General features: G+C 35.8%; 4 protein-coding genes across 9 annotated transcripts; 2 read left to right on the top strand and 2 right to left on the bottom strand.

The window, feature by feature from the left end:
- Positions 1-1,618: 1,618 nt before the first annotated feature.
- Positions 1,619-7,437, bottom strand: LOC18102049 (SURP and G-patch domain-containing protein 1-like protein). Of its 4 annotated transcripts, none has more exons than XM_052455705.1 (9): positions 7,263-7,437; positions 6,055-6,534; positions 5,137-5,263; positions 4,894-5,000; positions 4,394-4,540; positions 3,562-3,696; positions 3,295-3,474; positions 2,103-2,281; positions 1,619-1,950 (listed from the first exon to the last, which is right to left on the bottom strand). In XM_052455705.1, exons 2-9 carry the CDS (start codon positions 6,473-6,475, stop codon positions 1,924-1,926), a joined length of 1,323 nt encoding a protein of 440 aa, XP_052311665.1. In that variant the 5' UTR covers positions 6,476-6,534; positions 7,263-7,437; the 3' UTR covers positions 1,619-1,923. The 4 variants fall into 4 exon arrangements, with proteins under 4 accessions (XP_052311665.1, XP_024464091.1, XP_052311664.1 ...); XM_024608323.2 differs by having other exon boundaries at positions 6,055-6,878; positions 7,263-7,436; XM_052455704.1 differs by having other exon boundaries at positions 6,055-6,522; positions 7,263-7,436.
- Positions 7,438-8,478: 1,041 nt separating this feature from the next.
- LOC7454896 (uncharacterized) lies at positions 8,479-11,832 on the top strand. The gene is made up of 7 exons (XM_002313251.4): positions 8,479-8,808; positions 8,903-9,006; positions 10,379-10,447; positions 10,524-10,582; positions 10,997-11,057; positions 11,142-11,195; positions 11,356-11,832. Exons 1-7 carry the CDS (start codon positions 8,643-8,645, stop codon positions 11,635-11,637), a joined length of 795 nt encoding a protein of 264 aa, XP_002313287.1. The 5' UTR covers positions 8,479-8,642; the 3' UTR covers positions 11,638-11,832.
- A 4,258-nt stretch (positions 11,833-16,090) lies between these two features.
- LOC7475053 (DNA damage-repair/toleration protein DRT100) lies at positions 16,091-17,519 on the top strand. The gene has a single exon (XM_002313253.4). It carries the CDS (start codon positions 16,250-16,252, stop codon positions 17,345-17,347), a length of 1,098 nt encoding a protein of 365 aa, XP_002313289.1. The 5' UTR covers positions 16,091-16,249; the 3' UTR covers positions 17,348-17,519.
- A 2,218-nt stretch (positions 17,520-19,737) lies between these two features.
- On the bottom strand, positions 19,738-22,515 carry LOC7475054 (protein gamma response 1). Of its 3 annotated transcripts, none has more exons than XM_024608997.2 (3): positions 22,311-22,515; positions 20,861-22,074; positions 19,738-20,571 (listed from the first exon to the last, which is right to left on the bottom strand). In XM_024608997.2, exons 2-3 carry the CDS (start codon positions 22,068-22,070, stop codon positions 19,859-19,861), a joined length of 1,923 nt encoding a protein of 640 aa, XP_024464765.2. In that variant the 5' UTR covers positions 22,071-22,074; positions 22,311-22,515; the 3' UTR covers positions 19,738-19,858. The 3 variants fall into 3 exon arrangements, with proteins under 3 accessions (XP_024464765.2, XP_024464767.2, XP_002314025.4); XM_024608999.2 differs by having other exon boundaries at positions 20,861-22,070; XM_002313989.4 differs by lacking the exon at positions 22,311-22,515 and having other exon boundaries at positions 20,861-22,290.
- Positions 22,516-23,218: the final 703 nt, after the last annotated feature.

Below are 23,218 nucleotides of genomic sequence, written 5' to 3'. Positions count from 1 at the left end.
AGAAGCAACTTGACCTGTATTATTACAGTTTTTAAGGATCTTAAAAATATGTAATATAATATTCCAAATAATGGCATTTGTTCTAAGATTCTTGTCATGTATACATGTGCCGATAAGGATTCACTGCTTGGATTCCGCATATTGCCCTAGCTTTTGGTTGCCATGATCGGTAATTTGAAATGAAATACGGATGCCTCCATTCTCAAAGAAAAAGGGCATGGCTGATGGCTGTTCCGAGCTCAGGACACTGGATGTGGCCCTGAACACGGTGGCTCCCTAGGCTTCATTAAATTAGCCGAGTAGGGATGTGGCCCCCACGGTTATAGCGCAAGGTATCCAACTAGAAGTAGCCAACACTATCGAACACACGGCGGAAAATGAGACAGCCTTACTTTCAGAGGCCCACCTACCCAGGGGTCCGGGCCTAGATCCAAGGTTCAACTTACCCAGCGAAGAAAAAAATATATATATCCGAGGGCAGTGCTTTATTGAAGTTCTTGATGGATGGACGACTTGACGACACGACAATCAATCTGAGTTCTTTGGGATTCTATCATGGTGAGAAAAATGATAAAATATCAAATGCAAAAAATATCTAGAAAAATATCACGTAAAGTGAGCAGTGAATATCATATGCTACTATCAAATTATCAAGTTATTGGACACGATTCAATAAAGAGAGATGAAAGAGGGGAGAAGGCAGAAAAACGAAAGAAAAAAGAAAAAAAATCACAGAGACATACCAAAATTACAATGATAATATTATTAATATTGATAAAAAAATCTAAAGACAAATATGATAACCCAAAAAAAAATCATAAATGTTGAATAAAATAAGCCACATAAATTGTTCAAAAAGAAATAAACCCCAACACTTTTAAACAGTTCATAAAGCTCACTTTCTTCTGTGATTTTTTTTTATCATCATCATTTGTAATTTTTTTATCATTGAATTCATCTTGTCAAATTTTTTTTTTAATAATACGTTGTCTTCAAAGCTTCAATTATCTCTAACATCATTTTTTTTTCTCAACTCTTTATAATTTTTAAAGAGAAAAAAGATAAAAAAGTAAAAATAAAATAAAATAATTCAAAATCTCGATAAAACTTCGATGACAATACCACTAATATCATTAAAAATATCTTAACAAGATAAATTCAACACCACCAACATAAAATCACAAACAATAAATAAACTAGAAATAACAGAACTCAATTGCCTTTAAACCGCTCATAAAATCCACTTCAATTGTTGTTGATAATCTTTTTTAATATCATGATATTTCTACCAGTACTGATATAATATTATCATTAAAGTTTCAATACTTTCTTTATTTTCCTTTTCTTCTCTCTCCTCTCTTTATTGTCAATTTAAGAGTGTATAGGACAACTGCAACTCATAAATAACAAAAATCATCTACGACTTTCAAAACTCTGATATTTTCCTGTGTTATTTTATCAGTTTTTTTTTTTTTACTATGTTATATTCCCAAAGAACTCCAATCAATCTACCATTCTGTCCCTCAGGTCACAGTCCATACCAGTCTAGATTCTTCTGTAACTTAATTTATTTTGTGCACGTAGAGCGAAAAAGTAAGAGGATTAACAAGAAGAAAAATAGCAAACTAAAATGAATGCAGATCGTTTCCTTCCCAATACTGCACGCAAACTAAAATGAATGAATTTAGATCGTTTCCTTCCCATTTCCCAATACTGCACCCCTACTATGAAAGCAGAAAAAAGAAAAAAAAAAAAAGTAATTTATCATTGAACACTGATTTCACAAATAGCAAACTCTAGACAACTTCCATTCTGTCTGGGGACAATCCAATACTCTTCTTCAGCATAATAAGCAGTTTCGACGACCTCTGTTTATTTCTTGAAGACAAAGTCTACAAACAAACAGCTCGCATGAAATATTGATCAGTAGTACGCTTTTCGAGGGTTGTTCTGTCAAGATGAAATGGTAGACCATCAGAACAAGGCTAGCCTTGTAATAATTGAACTTGCAATTCTACGGAGGATACGGTGGACAGTTTATCAAACTAATAACCAATATCAAATTACATGAAGGAAAGGACAAGAGAAGCAACGGATAATACCAGAGGGTTTGGCCTGTGACGGTAACCAAGCATCATTCGCTTCTTATACTGCTCGTATATATCATCATCAGGAGACACCTCCCCAGGGTTGTGAGCACCAACACCCAAGTGATCCTTCTTTACATTGCCAGCCATGATCGGATTTGAAATACCACTTCTGGAGCTCCCCAGACCCTCACCTGAAAGCCACACACAATATTATCAGGCTTCTACTACACATTACAAAGCAAAAACAAATTATTAAACAAATAGAGCAAATAGAGAAGTCCAACTACGTTCTCAGAAATAATTACAATCTGCTCAAGTATAACACACATTCCAAGTCAGGCTGCAAATGAGGAATTCAACAAAACCACAAATGATTCCAACTCTAATCTCATGCTCTGTTTGAGAAGGAGAAACGCACTGGAATAGTATGCATATCATGCATCTAAATCTAAGTATTCCACCACTTATGGTTATTATAAGGATGTTCAAGCAGATCCATTGTGGTCCCGCTTTCTAGTCCTTCGGTGAATAATGATCAAATCAACAAAATTCTTTAGTTCATGTTTTGATTCAAGAAAGAAGTAGTATTCATGACCACACTTTGTTCACATTTCCTTGCTGACCATCATGCAAAAGGTAAGCTGTAGAGTAAGTACACTTTATTAATAGAATAGAACACTTTGTTCACATTTCCTTAGGTGATTGTTCACATCAGATCTCTGGTTCTCTACACTCCCTATCAAGGGTTCCATCAACAGCCCCTCAAGCAACTAATTAGAACTCCATCTCAATTTTCATGAAAGGTAATGCAAAATGCTATTGATAAATTCCCTGAACTGCTATCAGTAACTCATGAGCACACTTCGATCCGATTTCCAAACTAACTCATTTTGCAAAATGTAGCTGTAAGAGCAATTACGGTTTTACTAATAGAGTAATATTAACTGCTATCGGTACAACACATGATACAAATCAGGCACAGTTAAATAAACTAATGCAGGCAAACGAACTAGAAGAAACATACTAAGAACAATTTATTCATTCTCTAGCAGGGAAAACAATTCAAATCCTGCCATTCACAGCAATCACATTGTTGAATATCCCATCAAGACAGAATTATTTGATTCATGATTTATAACTTCAGAGAAAATCAGAATTTCATGTGTGCACATGTGTGTGAGAGGGGGGGGACAAGACTCAGAACCTTCTTTCCAACCCATTTTGGACAAGAGTTTATGGCCAACATTATCCGCCTGGATTCTAGCCCTTTCTGCAGCCTCTTTAGCAGCTTTTGTTGCAGCTACATCATTACAAGTAGCCAAGAATTTCTCAAGCTCTTCTGGTGGGATGTAATCACCCATGTGATGACCTTTTAAGGAAGAAGCTGCAGTGCCACCAAAATTTCAAAATAAGACCATTATATGAAGAAAGCATTTAGAGACCACAATTGTTCTGCACATAAAGCATATACCTTGAAGAGAAGCAGGAGGGGGCATCTCATCCTTAGACAGTTTAGGCTGTCTCCTCCTCTCTTCCTGAGCAGCTTTCTTCATGTAGAACTCCATCATTTCTATAGGATCTGTACCTGCTGGTGCACTAGATTCACCTGCAATATGAAAAAGAAGTAAATGCAACACCTAACAGATGGATACAGTTATACATAAAATCACATAATCGATGTGTGTCCTGACATAATGTGGGACTTAACATGCAGACAATTCATCTGTTCACACACGAGAAAGCAGTGATGTACCAAATAGCCACCAATACCTCTACGCAACAATGACAAGATCAAAAAAGGCCACTGCTAAAAATCATGCGAGGCTACAACAATTTCTAGACAATCATTTTGATCTGATTCTAATGGAAATCATTGTAAAATATAACCAATACATATATTCTTTAAACATTGACCCATGACTTTGGAACAGGGTGACTAATCCAGCATTAATTGGCTTTCAACATTATGCAAACAAATTCAATAAAAGAGCCGTGAAAAAGCCATGAAATGAAGTCTGTTTGGTAGACATTCTGGTGTAGAGAGAGATTGATGGATTTGAATGAACCCGAGTCTGAAAGGTTTGCCTAGGTACAGAATTAGGTGATCTAACATTCAAAAGATCTAATTCGATACAATCTACAGACTCCATTCAGTTGACTTTCATCAAGTGCGAACATCTCCAGAGTGCTCAAGCAGCTTCTGTTTTTAAAAGAACTTAAAGAACAGATTTGTTTTTCCCGTGGGTTAAAAATAGAAATAAACTTCCAAATACATCCATTGTATACTGATAATGAGCTATTACCAGCTCTTCCTGAAGATGTTGACAATGAACCCTTGGGCTCTTCAGCAGCTTCGTATAAAGCTGAAGCGGGAATTTGGTAATTTGATTGCTGCTGCTGTGACCTTCGAGAGCTACCCGTGGATTTAGATGCCGAAGTACTTGTACCACCTATGCAGACAAAGTGTGCTTGGCATGAAAATTTCACTCTAATATCAACAAAATTTGAAGGAAAATTAAACAAATCAACACAAACAGAGACTCCCAACAATACAAACAATGAAATGAAGATCCTTCTTCTAAAGTCACATTACATTACTACTTTAATATGTCGAGCATTTTTATCTGTCATAAGATCAGATAAATGCAGTCTTAAGATGTGACATCGTGTCAACATCTTCAAGTGTGAACTTTGTTACTAGACTTGAGGGCAAGAAACAAAATGCAACCAGGGAAGCTTTAGACAGTCTTAGCTCCCAGACAATAAATATAACCGCTACAAGGATAGCAATCGAAGGACTGACCACTAGAAGAGATATGAGAATCCCTGTTCTGTGAAAGAGCCTTTTCTTCTTCGGCAAGCCTATACTGATAATACTTGAAGTCTGCGCAATTCTCATCAAATAAAAATCTGCAGATAACACAAGCACCACTTATAAATAAAACATTTAAGTCTCCAATGCACAACTTGCAGCAAAGGAAAAGGATGCTATCAGAATTAAAAGGAAAATCAATATGTAATGAGACCAGTGTTACTCGTGACTCACTTGAAAGGTGTATCTCCAGGATTCTTTTGGCGTGTAACATTCTCAAATTGCCTTCCATGTTTAGCAACGAAACTTGCTAGTTTGTCTGCAACATTCTTCACTGTGGGATCACTTGGGGGAGGTGGTGCTGCACATCACTTATAAAACTGATTAATACCAAGAGCATGAACAAGGGAATGCAAATTACTCTTGTAGCAGGCGTGCCACATATGGCAAATCTTTCATTGAACATCTCTTTCCACCAATGTTGATTGGCACTTAAGATATAAGCTGCATTCATGAGACAAGAAACATTCAAGAACGATTTGTTCTCCTCATTTGCTGGTCAAGATCAGAGTAGGCATTACCCAGATGATGGTTTCAATCGCACTATACTTAACTGGGGGGAGAAACTTTATTCCACAGCTAAAGACTCCTTTTTGAAAGAGATGCGTCCATGTAAAGCTTTAAAAACATGAAGACCATAGGAAATAATGAAGATTGACAACTACTGACAGTCCAACTGTGTGTGAAGGAAGGGGTGAGAAGAAAATCATTTTACAAAAACTTTAACTCTAGTCATCTGTTTTGCAAGTGAGTAGATCAAAGGAAACATAGACTTGTGACATACATGAATACCTTAATATAAATTCAAACCATAAAAATCAAAAGCCAATAGAGAATAGAGTATGAAAATCTAGCAAGAAATAGGTATAAGCAGAAGCATTCTAGCAGCTGTGTGTGCAAGTGTGATAACTAAGGTCATATCTGACACTACAGCAGCAGATATCTTGTCAGAATGTAAAGCCGCATTCATAAATGATAAATATCTTCTAAAGTATCATCTATCAATCAAGAAGTTAAAACACCAAATAAATCACAAGAAGCTTTCATTGCAACTCAACCAGCTCAGAGAATATCTATATTAGTAGTAATTACCAACATCCAATCGTTTCAATGATTGTTCAGATGCATCCAGTTGACCCAACTTCTGCCTCTTTGCAGACACACCACCTGAAGTATTTACAGCATCTGCTTCATCTTCATCCTCGTCATCTTCACCCAACTTAACTGCAGGTGCCACAAGCTTTGACTTCTGTTTCAAGCTGAAAGCAAGTTTGCCACTGGAAGCAGTCTGGGATGTCTTCGATGCATCATTAGTCTTAAACTGCATAGTTACTTTACCAAAAGAAGGTTTAGGCGTCACAGTCCCTGAAACAATTGTTTTGGGTTTAGAATCCTTTTCTGCAGCACCCTTATCCTTTTCCTGTTCCTTCCCATTCCCTTGCTGAAGTTGTTTAAACTTCTCCATAAATGAACCATCATTAACAAACAGACTAGATGGTGCTCCTTTGTCCATTTGCTAAAGAGCCAAATATCCTCAGGTTGTTTACAGGAAGTTACTGTCTGACAAGTAAGCTTTCAAGCAATTTAGACATACGTAGAGACCTTTAGGTCTGATCTTTACGACTGCGAGTCATGCATTTCTTAATATAACAATGATAGTAAACAAAAAGGAACATGAACAACTACATTATCAATAATCCACCCAAATCCTTTACCAGAAAAATTATATCTTCTGCATCTCAAATAAGACCGGTAATTATCGACCATCCAAACCTGCCTATAATAAATTAATAATCCACACTACCTAGACCAAACCTGCCCAATTACTCCACAGCTACCGAACCCCTCAACCCTAACCACTTGTAGCCCAAATCCCATTTTTAGCACTCTCAAATTCGTTTCAGCCCCTATAAAAACTTTTTTTTTTAAAAAAAAAAAGTTTAGCTTTCAAATTATAAAATTTCACTCCTTTAGAGGTTTTCAGGAAAAAAATAAAACTCCAAATCATGGAAGAACCCAAATACTTGAGAAATTCTATAATTGATATAGAAACGAAATTTCCCAATCGTCTCACGACTATAATCAATCCCTAACTCTAATTAACTGACATGAAGTCATTTCAATTCAAAGCACAGAAAATATACGAGCCAAAGAATTCCAATTTTTTTTAGATCCGCAAAAATAAGTAATTTAAACAGATAATCTAAAACCCTAAAACTCAAATCTGCCAAACAATAATCAATAAGCTTGAAAATCCACAAAATCAAATTCGACGAGATTTGAAACTTTTGTATAGATACCTTAATGATTTATCAGAAGCGTTGATGTCAATTTGGTAAAGTTATTTAAGCATTGATCGTGATGATTTTTTGGGCTGGATAGAGAAGAAGAAAGAAAGGTTTTTTTCCTTCTAAATTGGGGAAAAGGAAGGAGAGAGAGGCTAGGACTTGAGTTGAGACGCATGAGCGAGAGGATTTGCTTTGCTGTATATGGTTGGGTAAATTGACATTATTGTCCTTGGCGTTTGAGAAAATATATATTATGGTAGCGTTACTTCATTTACTTTAGACACTGGATGTAAGGAGAAAACAAGAAAAAGACCATATTGCCACTTTACTGGTTTTGCGTGATGAGAATGGAAATAAAATTTATGTAAAAAAGAAATGTTGAAAAGTATTTGATAACATTTATAAAAATATATTGTTGGATAAAATATCAACAACTTTGAATGTTAATTATATTTTTAATATAATATTAATATTATAACATGTATTGAATACTATGTTGATTTATTAAAATAAAGATTCATAAAATATTTATTCGTGCATATATTATTTATAAGTCTATTCATACTTATCATATATAATTAAAATAAATAAAAAATCAACCATTGAATAGGTGATCCAGTAATAAGAGCTTATAATTAAAAAGCTTGCTCTCATTGTGGTCTCAGATTCAAGTCTTATGATTGCTAATATTGATAGCTAATGAAGACTTACCTGGTCGTTAATTTCAGGATCCGTAAGGATTAGTCAAGGTACGTGCAAACTGACCCAAACACCCTATACGGAAAAAAAAAAAACCCTTTTCAAGTAAAGATATTTATTCTAATGTCGAATTATATTGCTAAAAATTAGTATCTCCATGCTTATTAATATAAATGCATATTATTTAAACAAACAATAAAACTCTTTTTTTCTTTCTTTGCAAGAAAAAACATTAAATTTTCTTATAACATGTGATATAGAAAAATATTTTTTAATATCTAACTATGCTGATAAATAAATTGATACAAATTTAATGGTGATTATTATTTTCAAGAGATCTAATTATAAATAATCATACACGCATTTATATATCAACTACCAGACCCCTCTTCAACACTACAATCGATGATGTTGGAAGAGAATTCCCATGACTTAATTTTTTTTTTCGTGTTCTGATGTATACTAAAAAAAATCAATTAAATAGACGAACAAAATCTTCTTTCTGTATGAAAAAACAAAAACAAGCAAGGAGCTTACACTACCAATTCAACAATTTAGAGGAGCAACATAAAATAAAAACAAACATTACTATCCCCAAATTCCATTACAGCTCCATCCAAGCAGTGCAGCAGAAAGCAAGAAGCTAGACAACCCACCAGTACTGCTACAAAACACAGAGGGAATTCCGTTCCCATGGACACAAGTAGGAGCTTAAAAACCTTAAACATCACAACCCCTTTACCTTTCAACTTCCGTTCAAGAGCCTCTCTTTTACGTCCTTTCTGCTTATCACAACTCAAGAAGCATTTCAACCCTTCTCTTCCACTGTCTCAATGCTACTCTCCTTTTTGCTCTCAATGTAATACCCTCTTTAAATATCTTTCGCGATATGCTTATGATTTTTTTTTTTATAATGTTTTGGGGGTGCTTATTGTTTAATTTTGTGGGTGTAGCTGGAAGAGGAAATGGGAATTCTTTGCCAGATGGAGTGGGTAAGGGAGTTAACGAAGTCTCTCGCAATAAGAAGCTTCTTCAAGTGGTACTAGTTTCTCCTCAGGTACTGGCTATAATCTAAATTTCACACCTTTTTTATTCAAGATGTAGTATCGTTGCTGGCTCAATGCAGTGTTTGTGTTATTTTGGCTCTTAATTATCTAATTGTTTAAGTCAACTCATTGATTTTATTAAAGACGAAGTTAATCCATTGGAATTCGGGCGTGTTTATGTGAATTATATGTAATTGTTTTAGTTTGAGGTGTAATTAGATTGCCAATATATCATGTCGGGTGTAAGCCATTGGGGCAGTTAAAATTGAGGCAAGTTTAGATTGTTCAATCTTTGTTATTGTTGCTGTTCATGTTATTCGGTTCAGACATGACAATGGTCCATACAACGAGGGGTGACCCCTCCGGTAACTATAGACATCCCATAGAATTGTGATGGTGAAGATGCAATATTAATAGTCTAGAGTAATGGTTATAGACAATCATGCAAAAATAGACTCACTTTCAAGCAAAAGAAAGAAGATCACCAGAGCATTATCTTTTGTACTTTATGGAGTAAAAGCATAGAGTTGTAGAGCCATTTAGTTTGAAATTGATAACACTAAATAACCATTCATATACGGCCCTGTCTGTGCATGCCTACTACAGTCCCTTTAATTAAAAAGATGATCAATGAGAATATATGGTTGGGAGTTAGGGGTTGTAAACCATCCGGGTTAAGCTTGTGATGTTCTTGCTGTTGCTTGCTCAATATGTCCAAAATCAACCATTGAATATGATATATTTTGTGTAGTCTGTAAGCATTATCTGCTATAAATGTTCTGAAATCTGATGTTCCTATCTCTCATTGTTAGTTGAAGAGAAAACACAAAACAAGTTGAGCAGAATCCTTAAGTTCCTAGTAATTTGTGGTCAACTTGATGTTTCATGTAAAACGATCTGTTGTTGCTCATAAATTGGGTTGCTTCAATTGTTTGAACCTGATTTTTGAAATTGTGGGTTGGTCGGTTGGACTATATAGTTTGCATTCTGTTGTTCATTGTGAACAGTGCCTCTATGGTACCCTTTGTTTGAAACTGTTGTGGAATTTGCTCGTGCTGTTTGAGTGTTGACAAGAAGTAACCTTTTGTTGCTTGCTAAGTAGCTCTTGTGCGTTTGTGTTCACAAATGGAAGGAATAGTAACGACTGTAGATTTTCATATATGGAGTAAATTAAATGGCTGTGCATAACGTGAGAGCTCAATATATTTTCCCAGTTATTTTTTTTTTAATCATTCATTTTCCCTGTTATTAATTTCTCCAAATGTTAGAAGTATTTTGGTATCATCAAATTCAATAGCAATTAAAACATATTTTTCCTGTTTCTTTTGGGTTGCAGACAACCTCAATTTCTCAAGGCAGCCTTATTTTTGTTGTCCTTGGCAGATTCCTGGAAATACTGGTTGCATTGCAAGAACATGTGCGGCAACGTCTGTTGGCCTACACTTAGTTGGGGTACTAATTCACAATTGATCATTTACTTTTGTGATTATCACCCATTGCTCATTTGACGTGCCTCTTTCTCTCTCAGCCCTTAGGATTCCAAGTTGATGATGCAAAACTAAAGCGTGCTGGACTAGATTACTGGCCGTATCCTTGCACATCTTCTGTCAAGGGATCTTTTAGCTAGACATTTTGTCAGTGTAGTTACTTGTTCTGCCACATCAACATCCCTTGATATGGGACTAAAGATTTATATGTTTCTGTCTTTCTAAGGTTAAGACCAAAATGAGCTGCTTGTGGAACTGCATGTTTTCTTCTTCTTTAACCTTAAGAAGATGGAAGAACAAACAAAAAAATGGTAATTTGATAGTGTTTACTACTGTAAGAGCTTGACTTTTGTTCGTTGCACCAGACCCAGCTTTTTTTAGTTGTTTCTGATTTTAGAGATAGAAACAACGTAGATCTCTTGGAAGCATTATTCTGCAAGATCATTTAATATTCAAATTCTATTAGCATTAAATTCATATGGATGTGTTTCCTTTTATCAAGTCTCAATCTTAGATATGTGGTTGTGAAAGTTCATGACTCCTGGGCAGAGTTTCAAGACTATTTCAGGCAGCAGGTTTTGCTCATTTCTGATGGTGTATTTTGGAAAACATGTTTTCTTTCTTTGATTAAGCATATTACTGTCCCTTGATGCATGCAGGAAGGGGATAAACGTCTGCTGGCATTTACTAAAAGAGGAACAACAACTCATTCAGTAAGTCTTTTTTTCTTGTCACGACTCGTTAAGCAATTTTGCCATTCTTAAAGATCTCATTTGCAATGAGTGAATAACTGATGCATCTCATTGGTGTCAAAATCTATGACAGTCCCATAAATGCTTAAAATGAGCTACAGATTTGTATCTCCTTTTGCAGGAATTCTCCTATAGGAAAGGTGATTATCTAGTATTTGGCTCAGAAACATCTGGCTTACCGCCTGAAGCCTTGCTGGACTGCAAAAGCGAAATGTTTGGTGGTGGGATGATCAGGATACCTATGGTTGAAACATATGTTAGATGCCTAAATCTCTCTGTGAGTGTTGGCATCGCTTTGTATGAAGCTTCTAGACAGTTGAACTATGAGCAGCTTCAATTCCCCTCAGAAGATTTTGTGAACGGCGGCGAACAGTCATTTATCACCGAGGATATTTTTGCTTGATATTAATACATCACCAGCAAACCAGTGAGACCATCAATGATTATTTGGAAATTTTGGATAACAATTTGAATTTTTTTGGTTAACAGGGATTTGTAGGAGAGGTAACATTCAATTTACAAACCAAAACAGTATTTAACGTTGTTTTAGTTGAAACTCCTTGCGATGGACCGTGCAAAACGGGCACTTCAGCAGCAATGTTCGTGGATTGTGTTTTTGAGAGTGTGTTGTGTGTGTCTCGCCACCAGAACTCTTCAATCGTCATAATCCAGAGTCATGTTTTGTGGGCCTCCGACTATAACCTTCACATCCTGTTAAATGCTTCTTTGCTCTTCATGAAACACCAAATTACATGCAAGACGACTGACACTCCTAGATGAATTGCGGACTTCGTTCAATTTTCTCTCAAGATCGGTGTTCACTAGAAACTTGCATTGCAATTCAGAAATTGTAAAAGTTAATAAGACGAGCTTTTTGTCCAGAAACGGATAAACATGCACGTGCTGGAATCAGAATATCCCAGAAACATGTATTTTTCATCAGCTTTGTCACAACCATCAAGAAGAAAACAAACGATAATAACCAGGTAAACAACAGAGCAAACTTAAAAATAATTAAATGAAACAGGTGATTATGCAAGTAGCTACTGAGACTGTGACTCCACCGACATGAAACAGTTAAATTATCTGTCATTATTTCACGATCCAAAATCTCATGGCATTGTCTCCTTTTTTTTATGAGTAGAGGTGTCTGTTGGAGGTTGGCCATTTCACATGACAAGTCTCAAACTTTCAATGATTTTCTAATTAGGACAACGCCATGTTCTTGCATGATTGATCATAATCCACTTCTCCTTCGTTAGGCCGTTTATACGTTTGGATCTTTATGATCAATGTCTCTCTCTCTCTCTCTCTCTCTTTCTTACGTTCTTCTTCTTTTATATTCCCTTCAAAACTTCTCTAAATGTGACCATATTCCACAAGAGGTCTTAAGCGTTCAAAGAACTTAAACCGATAATTAAAAAGGTGGGTTCATCGTAGGCTTTCACTACCCACTTAATTAACAATTATAAAACTATCTAGGTAGTGGTCCAGTGGTAAAAGCTTGGGATCAAGAGGTTTGCTCCCTCTGTGGTCTCAGGTTCGAGCCCTGTGGTTGCTCATATGATGACCACTGGAGGCTTGCATGATCGTTAACTTCAGGGCCCGTAGGAATAGTCGAGGTGCGTGCAAACTGACCCGGACACCCATGTTAAACTAAAAAAAAAAACAAACAATTACAAGCCGAAATGAAACTCTTTGGAATCTATATGGTCAATGTTAAGAAGATTTTGAACTATAAACTGCTAATACAGGGGATAAAATTATTTAAATTCATCCTCTACTTTACCATGTTCATAAACAATTTTGGGAAAAAAAATTAACAGTGCTGGTGATAATTTGTTCTAACATCCAACAGTGTATAAAGCAGGAAGGGCGCCTATAGGCTGAAAAACAAAATGCACCTACCCATGTGAGCATAGACATGTGCTTTGGAGTTTGGTCCTCATACAGCATATAGATTTTTACCCGATATTGTGAGCACAGTGGGCCTGTACATTTGATTGATACACTATATCTAAAACATCTCTTTGCTTTTTATCACATGATATACACACAAGTTGCTTGTATATGGTGGGGTCATAATTTAATTATCTTGTTCACGGATATACTTTCCCATGTTTGGTACTGCCGTAAAAATAAAAATCGATCGATTAAAATTTGTTTTTTATTAAAAAATAATTTTTTTTTTGTTGTTTTAATGTGTTGGTATTAAAAATAAATTTTAAAAATTAAAAAATATATTATTTTAATATATATTTAAACAAAAAACACTTTAAATTACCACTACTATCACACAATCCTCTTTGTTCTCAGGCTTTTCATAAAAGAAGAAGAAGAAATCAATTGTACAGCAAGAATGGATGAGAGAAGCAAGATTATGCTGTGGAGCTCCAAGATTACAGAAGCCAGATAGATATATAACTATGGATTGCATTCTCATAATAAATAAATGGAGTCCCTTTTAAGTTTAAAATCCCATCAAGATTTTTGATCAATTGATTACCGAGGAAGTGAAGCACAAGGTTCAGTAACAGAAGTAAGAGGCACGGCACATTCGAAGATTTTGAAGATCCTGTTAGCATCTGTTTGTCTTATAATTTAAGGATTTTTTCTATAAAAAAAAATGTACTCTGATGGACATACATTTTCTATACATGGACAACTAATTTATGAAACATTTATTAACTTGCGTGACTGCGTCCTCACCTGGGTCCCTTCAACAGAACACCTTGGCTCCACCATGCCAACCAATCAAAAGCTTTCTTCTTCCAGGGAAGTTGAGGAGGACGAAGAACAGTTGATGTGTGATGAGAGGAACCTGAACCAGAACTACATGTCACTCAAACCCAGTCCTGTACAAGTCACAGCCTGATTTCATCCTTGTAATGACTTGAATATAGCACATTGCTTTCGTTGCAGGGACCGTCACTTAGGACGACGCATAAAGTCTCCTGTTAGTTGATACAGTACTTTCTTACTTCTTCGCCCTGTCTTTAAATGGTCGCCTCGCTTTCTTCTTCTTCTTCTTTCTAGGGTCTATCTTTCAAAACTATTACAAGGTTACATAATTACATCATAGCTTGTTCGAAACACTGCTGAAGCTTGATTTGTATGTACATTTGATGTGAGGAGCAGTGGCAATATTGCAGAGGCAAAAGATATTCGGACACGGGCCTGCCAGTCATGGAAAAAAGCTTTTTGGTATAGCTGGTGGGGTTTATCCTGGATGAGTCCTTTCGATATCATCATAACTTGTGCCAAAAGTGAGTGCGGAAATCCCCTCATGGAGGAGAGCCCTGTGAGCTGTAAGACTTATCCAAAAGGAAAAAGGAAAGAGGAAAGATTAGAATGATTATGAATGTTTTTTAAAGTATTTTTATTTGAAATTATATTAAAATAATATTTTTTTTATTTTTAAAATTTACCTTGATAACATCATATTATAATAATTTTAAAACATTAAAAAAAACTACAGAACTACTGCAACACGACAAACACTTTCTGAAGCCCAGATGAAATTCAAGAACTTATGTGCAAAACATAAAATTTAGGTAAGGTTAACATTTAAGAAGATATTAGTTTTTTTTGTACATAAATGCGGTTCCTCGTCATGGCATTAGTTGCGGTAAGAATATAGAGATTCTTACAGGAGGGTTTAAGAAGAAACATGTTCTCTCACTCCCACATAAACACAGGAATTCGTTGTATCAGCATCACTCATTAATTTTCGGACAATAATTTGGTTGAAGAATTCTCCTCGATGTACTAATGAATTAGCACCGATTATGTCGTTGATTACTGTACTCTATAAATCTTGGTTTATTCGGTAAGATCTGCTTTTATAAAGTAAAAATTGAAAACAAGAAAAAGTCTTGATCATGAGGGCTGTGATTCTTGTTCTGAAATGATGGTAGGGTCTCTGTAACGTTAATGTTAGATAGATGATGTGGCCGGTGTCTGCTGTGAACTAGAAAAAAAAAATTATTAAACCAGGAAAATAAAAATAATAATTGAAAAAACCAAACCGATTAAAATGGGTTGGTTTAAACTGATTTTCAATTAGATTCAACTCTAAACATGTATATTTTTTTTTTGATTTAGTTGGTTTTTTTAATTAAAAACAAACCGAACATGAACTTTTGCAGATAATGTCTTTATTAGATCCAAGTTTTTATTTTTTTCGCATTTTCCAGCAGATAATGTCTTTTGCATAGAGAGTGCCCAGCTGGAGGGAGGAGGGCCATTTATATTTTTCCTGCCTGATAACTGAGGAGGCTGTCTCAGGGCCCCGCGGCCTCGCTCACCTATACACTTCATGGAGGCCTTCACTGGAAATTCGATTGAAATGTAATGGTGACTGGGGAGAGAGCACAGAAACCAAATTTGGAAACAGAAACGGAAACTGTGATTGTTTTGAATTTTTCTTACCGAGAAGAAGGCAAAACTAGAGAGTAAAGACCAATGTCCCACTTTTTTAAAACTATTTTATTTGTTTTTGAAAAGATTTGACAAACGAGTGTTAGTTTCGTGAATTTCTTTTCCTTTTGTTTTCAAATTTGTTCTTTAAAAACAGAAAACTAATTAAAATATATCAAATTAATCCTTAAATCCTTAGTAGTGCATTTTCTAGCAACTAGTCACATTATTTAATTATCTACGAAGAAAAAAATTATAGCGTAATATATGTGAGCGTTCTAAAATGATTATAATTAACTTATCAATATTTATTTTTTATAAATGGATACCTGAACTCTTAAAAAGAAAAATAGAAACTAAATCACTTGAACCGTAAATTAGACAATAGATCAAGGACATGCTCGTCCAAAACAATATATATAACAAACCTCATCTTCCAGTTTCCAAAACCTCCTCCCCTCTTTCTTTCTCCCTCTCTCTCTCTGACACTACACTCTGTGCTTTCATTGCCGACATCCTCGTCTTAAAAACACAAAAGCTAATACATTCTAGCAATTAAAGACACGTCCTCCGAGCAAAACTCAAAATCACCAGAGATGAGTGCGTTACTCACAACACTAGCTCTCCTCTTCACCCTCATCTACACAGTCACTTCCAGCTGCACTCCATCAGACCTAGCAGCATTACTAGCCTTCAAGTCTTCCCTCAATGAACCATACTTAGGCATCTTCAACACATGGTCAGGCACTAACTGCTGCTCCAACTGGTACGGCATCAGCTGTGACCCCACCACAGGCAGAGTCGCAGACATCAACCTGCGAGGTGAATCCGAAGACCCCATCTTCGAGAAGGCTGGCAGGTCAGGCTACATGACTGGTTCCATCAACCCTTCATTATGTAAACTTGACAGGCTCTCTACGCTCATTCTGGCAGACTGGAAAGGGGTTTCGGGTGAAATTCCTGGATGTGTTGCTTCTTTAAGTAATCTCCGAATCTTGGATCTTATAGGTAACCAAATATCTGGCAAGATTCCTGCAAATATTGGGAATCTACAGAGACTTACTGTTTTAAACCTTGCTGATAATGGACTCACTGGAGAGATCCCTGCTTCTCTCACAGCTTTGGCAAATATGAAGCATTTGGATCTTAGCAGCAATAAGTTGACTGGTCAGTTGCCAGCTGATTTTGGTAACTTGAAAATGCTTAGCCGTGCATTGTTGAGTAAAAACCAGCTGAGTGGAGCAATACCAAACTCTATATCGGGCATGTATCGGCTAGCAGACTTGGATTTGTCTGTTAATAAAATCTCGGGTTCGGTACCGGGCTGGTTAGGCAGCATGCGGGTTCTTTCTACGCTTAATCTGGATAGTAACATGATTTCCGGTCAATTGCCAGCATCTTTGTTGAGCAGTACCGGTTTGGGGATATTGAACTTGAGCAGGAATGCTATTGAAGGTAACATACCGGATGCTTTCGGACCGAAATCTTACTTCATGGCTCTTGACTTGTCTTACAACAATCTGAAGGGTCCGATACCCGGTTCACTTTCGTCGGCAGCATATGTGGGGCATTTGGATTTAAGCCACAATCATCTTTGCGGAACAATTCCTGTTGGGACACCATTTGATCACCTTGAAGCATCCTCGTTTAGTTTTAATGATTGTCTTTGCGGGAATCCATTAAAGACTTGTTAATGTATTAAGAGGCCGATAAAGGGTAAAACCGGGCGTCTCGTTTTTCGCCCGAAATACCGGGTTGTTCTATAGGTGTGCTCAAGTGTCATTATTGTAAAAGTGGACCATCATATTAAGTGTGAGTTATTTCTATATTTTATTAATGTAATTGCAATGTGATGTTTGATCCTAAGCTGAAATGGACAAAATGTAAAATAATTGCATGCACGTGATAACACAGCATGAGCTCGATTGACAGAGACTCCTGGGAAAGTGAGATCAAGATCATGCACTATTAATTAATTTCTAAGCATCATTATTATTGTTTAATGATGAGCATTGCTGAAATAATTGCAGGACAATAAGGAGAATCCAGACATGAAAAGATAAAGAGAGTTGGTTCTCTGACAGGAAATGGCTTCGCTTCTGATTGTTTTTTAAAATATAATTTATGTTAAAATATATTAAAATAATTTTTTTTATATTTTAAAAATTATTTTTAAAATCAGCATATTAAAACGATACAAAATATAAAAAAAATTAAAAATTTTATTTTTTAAAAATACAGGTTGACCTGCGTTTCCAAACAAGTTTGAAAGTGAGATTGTTTTTAAAATATATTTTTATTTAGAAATATAGTGAAATAATTTTTTTTATTTTTTAAAATTTATTTTTAATATAAGTATATTAAAATAATCTAAAAACAAAAAAAATATTTAAAATAAAAAAATTAATCTTTTCCAAAAACATTTTTAAAATGAAAAAACAATACTAAAAGAAATCCAAAGCACATTCTTTTTGTTTTTTAGCTTTTGGATATGCAAAAGCAGCATCCACGTGATCAACAACAACAGGATCATAAAGAGATTCGCATTATTTGTATGAAAAGATTTGCTTTACTTATTATTTTCATAGATGTGCGGTCTATCTTCAAGGCCTTCGGTACCTGGAGGAACAGAAGTGAAGGCTATATATCTTTCTGCACTTTAAAAAGAAATAATCAATGAATACATAAAGTTCCTCAATTTCTTTAACTGCTAGCACTACTACACCTTTTGAAACCTACGAGTTTTCCCAGCACTGTGCAGGAAGCGCAGAAACAAATCAACTTCCATTTTTTGCGAGTAGGTTAGACAGTAGTTATGATCTGCTGCCCTATTTAAGATACCCTAGCCCAATTCATTGGATTTGAGCAAGCTCTTAACAAGCAGTGGCATGAACCAGTTATTGTTTGCATAAAGATAGACATGCCCATACTTTTTCGCGTGCATTTATCAAAGATAGAACTTAAATTTCTCACACAGCATTAATTTATGATATTGTTAGGTGGGAAGAGAAGTAAACACAATAGCAGAAGTCAGACTCTCATACAGCAATGCATGTTCCCATGTAATAAATGTTGCGTACCTCATTGATTACAATCTAACAATGCTGCTCCCTTCTCCCTGCTCCAAAAGCAAACCATTCACTCGTGAAACCAAGTTACCCCTGGTGTCTTGATTTCTCTCAAAGACATCCAGCAAAGTGCAATAAGCAGCACTTTTCTAGTGACTGTTAATGTTGTTGATAGAAGTCCACAGGCATTGATCTTAAAACCCCTGTTGCGAAACAGGCAGATGATTTTCCGGAACATTTTCTATAATATTTTGAACAGTCATATATAATCCAGAACAAACCATAAGACATGTACTTCTTATCATCATTAAGCTGAATATTGCAACATCTACTTAAGTGTTTTCGGCCTTGACTGAATTTCGCCGATATCCAGTCATGACTCGATCGGTCATGACGCAGAAAATTTTAACCAGATTGAAACATACAGTCATTTTGGTTTTAAAAACGACTGTTTTTTTATTTCAAAAACATTTTTGAAAAAAATTAAATTTATTATTTTATTTTAAATTTATTTTTTAATATTTCTTTAGGTTGTTTTGATATGCTAATATAAAAATATTATTTCAATATATTTTTAAAAATACACATAATTACCACAAACAAGTACGGAAGAAGAAATAAATAGGTTACACAGAGCTTAAGAGCTACAGCATTTCAATTCTTAGCAAATCAAATCAACACGGGAAGCTTGGCTCTTGGAGCTATAAAGTAGTCCGAAGTAAAAAACTGGAAAGCAAGTTTAAATCAGCAAAATACTATAATTGCAACCCCGAAGAGCTGTTGGACATTTAAGACATTCAAGAATTTCCTATCCTAATTGACAGTAAAAGGGCAAGGTTTAGCATAAAAAGAAGCCTAAAGAATATCAGCTAGATCCTTGTATCGATAATTTAATCTGCCTGGAACAGTAAATTTCCATATTGGATGTGTCTTTCAATGGTGAACATAAAAAGGAACCTAATGTTATGAAAAGATAATCTTACTTTTGATACACATCAGGTAACAGGGAAAGAGGGTTGGCCTTGCAAATGCTCGAAGATATGTTATTTTTACTTCCATTTATTAGCTATTTACCAGATTTGATTTAAAACCAAAAATAACGTGACAAACAGTAAAGGCATCTCAAGCTCAAGAAAATCACATTTCAGATTCAAATCCAATATTCCAAAATCCCTCAGGAGTCAAGGGAGGGGCATACTTGTATCGATGCCTAGAAACACCATCATGATGTTCACACCGAACGTTCTGTTGATTACCATCAGCAGACTTACCTCCATTATTGGGAAGAACTGCATCATAGAATTTTTTGCACTGCTTGCATTGAACTCCTTTCAAATTTTGCCTCTCAGCTTTCTTTCGAACTGGTTCAACATACTTGAAACCTCTTTTTCCACCTACTGGAACTGGCATCCACTGCTCCCCAGGGCTACGATCAACATTTGCATCCTGCGTTTCATCATCTGAACTGCCAGGGTCCATGTTTTTTTCTTTCTGAACTACAACGTGAGGATCATGAGCTTCTTCCTTCATGGCTTTGTCCAAGTCTGCCCTAAGGTTCTCCAATGGGGTATCAAGGAAATCATCGTGAGGGTCAGGCCCATCTTTGCCTTGACGAGATCTAGTATCTATCCAACTAGATGCAGGTCGCTTTGTGCCAATTATTCGAGCGGATTTTACAGTGGGAGGACATTTTGGTGCTGCATAACCAGAAGTCGGAGATTTGAAGTTTGCGATTGGAATTGATTTCACAACTTCATTGTCCACCAAGACATTGCTAAATTCATTTTCAGTCTTGACTTCCTTCATCTCACAAGGCGCGGCAGATGCATCAACATTTTTGTTCCCACGATCTAAAATACCAAGCAATTGAAGATCGATTAGGATCAGGAAGAAATGCACATGCAATTTATGAGAAACTACATACGCCCTTAGGGTTTTTTTTCTGGCAGGATTTTATAAAGCACAAACATCATAAATTCAGAAAAAAACAGATTAAACATTCGAAGTACCTACCAGGAAAATTTAGCAATTTATCTATGATCTACCAAGCTACAACTACTAACGAATCACCACGGAATTCAATTGTCTAGTTCTCTTTACTTTATAGAAACATGAAGTAAAGAATCAATAAAACCTTACCAGTTGAAGTTGTCAGTTGATGCTTCAAGGAACCACTTTCATCTTCTAATTTGTCATTAAGCATATTCTTCATAGTAAGACCAGACTTTGTGCAGAGATATTTATATTGAGACCTCAACTTTATGTAAAGACCATGCAAATCACTCATCTTCCTCTTCTCAGCCAGCAACTCACAATCCTTCAATTCAATTCGGTGAAGCAAGTTTTCATACGAAACCTTTCTTTCAGCCTCTTTAACGCTGCTACTGAGATTTGCCTGTAGTTCATTGACCTTCTCCTCTAAACCATTCACTTTGTCTAAAAGTACCTTTTTATCATTCTCAGACTTCTCCAACTGTTCTTTTTGCTTCAAGATTTCCACAGCATTCATTTCAATTTGTTGAAGTAATTCAGCTTGCAATACTCTCCCCTCTTCAATTTCTTCCGTTTTTTCCAAAAACTTTTTTTTAAGTCCACCAAGATTCTCCTCCAGACATTCCACTTTGTACATTAGTTGTTCCTTCTCCTTTTCATGCTCAGTCCTCAACTTCTCGTTATCCTCAATCAATTTCAATAGAGACGAAGCTTTCTTGCTCAAACTGTTTGCCAACTCTGTTTTCTCTGCTACCTTTTCTGTCTTCTTCCTATCCTCCTCTTGTAGCTCTTCAACATGTTTCTCTAAGCTCTTCACTTTAGCAAGCAGCTCATTGGTCTTCTCCTCATTCGTTTTCAATTCCCTTCCTTTATCCACAATCATAGCTGCCTTCGTTTGAACCAACTGAAGTAACGTATTCTGCAATTCCATTCCCTCATCAACTTCCTTATACTTCTTCATAACCTCCTGCTCCAGCTCATCAATTTTTGATTCTCGATTTCTTGGTATAGCAAGCAGCACATTTGCCTTCTCATTCGGCTCCCCCGCCGACTTTTCCTTCCCAACCTTGAGAAGCTTGTTTTCTTCAACAACTTCCTGCTTCTCAACCCGAAGCTTCTCAATAAGCTCGTAGAGATGTTTTTCCTTTTCTTTCCACACCTCTTCCGCATCCGAATAAATTTTCAGCAAGCTCTTGGATTTCGTTTGGAAATTCGGGTAAAGCTGGTTACAGAATATGTATTCTATTTGAGAAATCCTGTCTTTTGCTTCCTGAATTGTTGCTACCAGTATAGTACTAAGCCCTGAGACATCACCGGCTTCTAGTTTCGGACAACACTCCAGGAGCTCTCCCTTCATCTTTCTAAAACGAAATTTTGTGAATTTTAATTACAAGATCCGCAAAGCACAGAAACCAAATTAGTTGCATGATGGATTGGAATGCAGATAAAAGCTTAATTAGGAGAAACTAAGCAACTTAAACCTGAAGTTTTTATATTCTGCAAATGGAGAGTTTTTTTAACCTCGTTTTCTCAGGAAACAAACAGCAAAAAGGAAATGGAAATGTAAAGATAAAATAAGGAGAGAATTTGGGAATACCTTATGTGATTGAAGTGGATGGATAGATCTGAGTAGAAGTGGCGTTGTGAATTTGTTGAGCAGGCGATGGCGGCTTAATTGTCCTTTCAAAAAATCAAAACGAAAAGCTTCGCGGGCATGACATTTGCTTTCATGCGGCAATGGACTGGGCCTTTTCGTTAATTTGACAGTCCACTGGTTTATGCAGGTTAAACACGGTATGAATGTTCTTTTAAAATTTTTTTTTTTTGATATATTAATATTAAAAATATTATTTAATATATTTCTAAACAAAAAAATATTTTAAATTATTAATCCCCGAGTATCTTCAGCATAAAAAGTTGTTTCGCGGTATTTTCTTAGGGAGTGTCAAATCAAAATGATTTTATATTAATTTATTAATACATTTTTTATTATCTTGAAATTCAAATAATAAAAAATAGATAATGAGAATCAAGATTTTAATTATTATATCAAATACGTAGTTTAAATCAAGACCATCTTATTAATAAAGAATGTTTTTGTATATTAAGGGATTTAAAGCCTGTAATTCAGAGTACAGACGGACCGATTGTCAGAAAGCAGCCTCGCTGCAAAAACCTGAACAAGCTTTAACTAGGCTCAAAATCCCCAAGAACATGCCCATCTCATAAGGAAACAGGAGCTTACAACTGGGCATCGGAGGTAGGTCTCTTGCACTACAAAGATCTCCACACCTCTAAATAAGCTGAGAATCAAACTTTCACAATCCCTACTTCTGCTGGCACAAATAGGTGGAAAAGTTGAGTTCATGCTAAAATGTGCAAAACGCTTTCGACACCAAATTAACATGGACAGTCAACTCTTGGCGCAACTGAATGACATTGGAAGCATACACGTTATGAACAGCTAAAGACCTCTATTCCACTCTGTTCTCAAGTAAAACAGCC

This window comes from Populus trichocarpa, chromosome 9 (genome assembly GCF_000002775.5).
Source record: "Populus trichocarpa isolate Nisqually-1 chromosome 9, P.trichocarpa_v4.1, whole genome shotgun sequence".
Taxonomy (NCBI): Eukaryota; Viridiplantae; Streptophyta; class Magnoliopsida; order Malpighiales; family Salicaceae; genus Populus; species Populus trichocarpa.
The sequence above is the reverse complement of the archived record's forward strand: the minus strand, read 5'-3'. Positions and strand labels throughout refer to the sequence as shown.

Coding starts and splice junctions, on each gene's coding strand:
- LOC18102049 (XM_052455705.1), bottom strand. CDS start 6,475: ATGGACAAAGGAGCACCATCTAGTCTGTTTGTTAATGATGGTTCATTT. Junction 2,282..3,294: donor CAAAATGGGTTGGAAAGAAG/GTTCTGAGTCTT, acceptor TGTGGCTTTCAG/GTGAGGGTCTGGGGAGCTCC. Junction 1,951..2,102: donor GTCACAGGCCAAACCCTCTG/GTATTATCCGTT, acceptor TCATCTTGACAG/AACAACCCTCGAAAAGCGTA.
- LOC7454896 (XM_002313251.4), top strand. CDS start 8,643: ATGGACACAAGTAGGAGCTTAAAAACCTTAAACATCACAACCCCTTTA. Junction 10,448..10,523: donor TTGGCCTACACTTAGTTGGG/GTACTAATTCAC, acceptor TTTCTCTCTCAG/CCCTTAGGATTCCAAGTTGA. Junction 11,058..11,141: donor AAGACTATTTCAGGCAGCAG/GTTTTGCTCATT, acceptor TGATGCATGCAG/GAAGGGGATAAACGTCTGCT.
- LOC7475053 (XM_002313253.4), top strand. CDS start 16,250: ATGAGTGCGTTACTCACAACACTAGCTCTCCTCTTCACCCTCATCTAC.
- LOC7475054 (XM_024608997.2), bottom strand. CDS start 22,070: ATGAAGGGAGAGCTCCTGGAGTGTTGTCCGAAACTAGAAGCCGGTGAT. Junction 20,572..20,860: donor TCAACTGACAACTTCAACTG/GTAAGGTTTTAT, acceptor TTGGTATTTTAG/ATCGTGGGAACAAAAATGTT.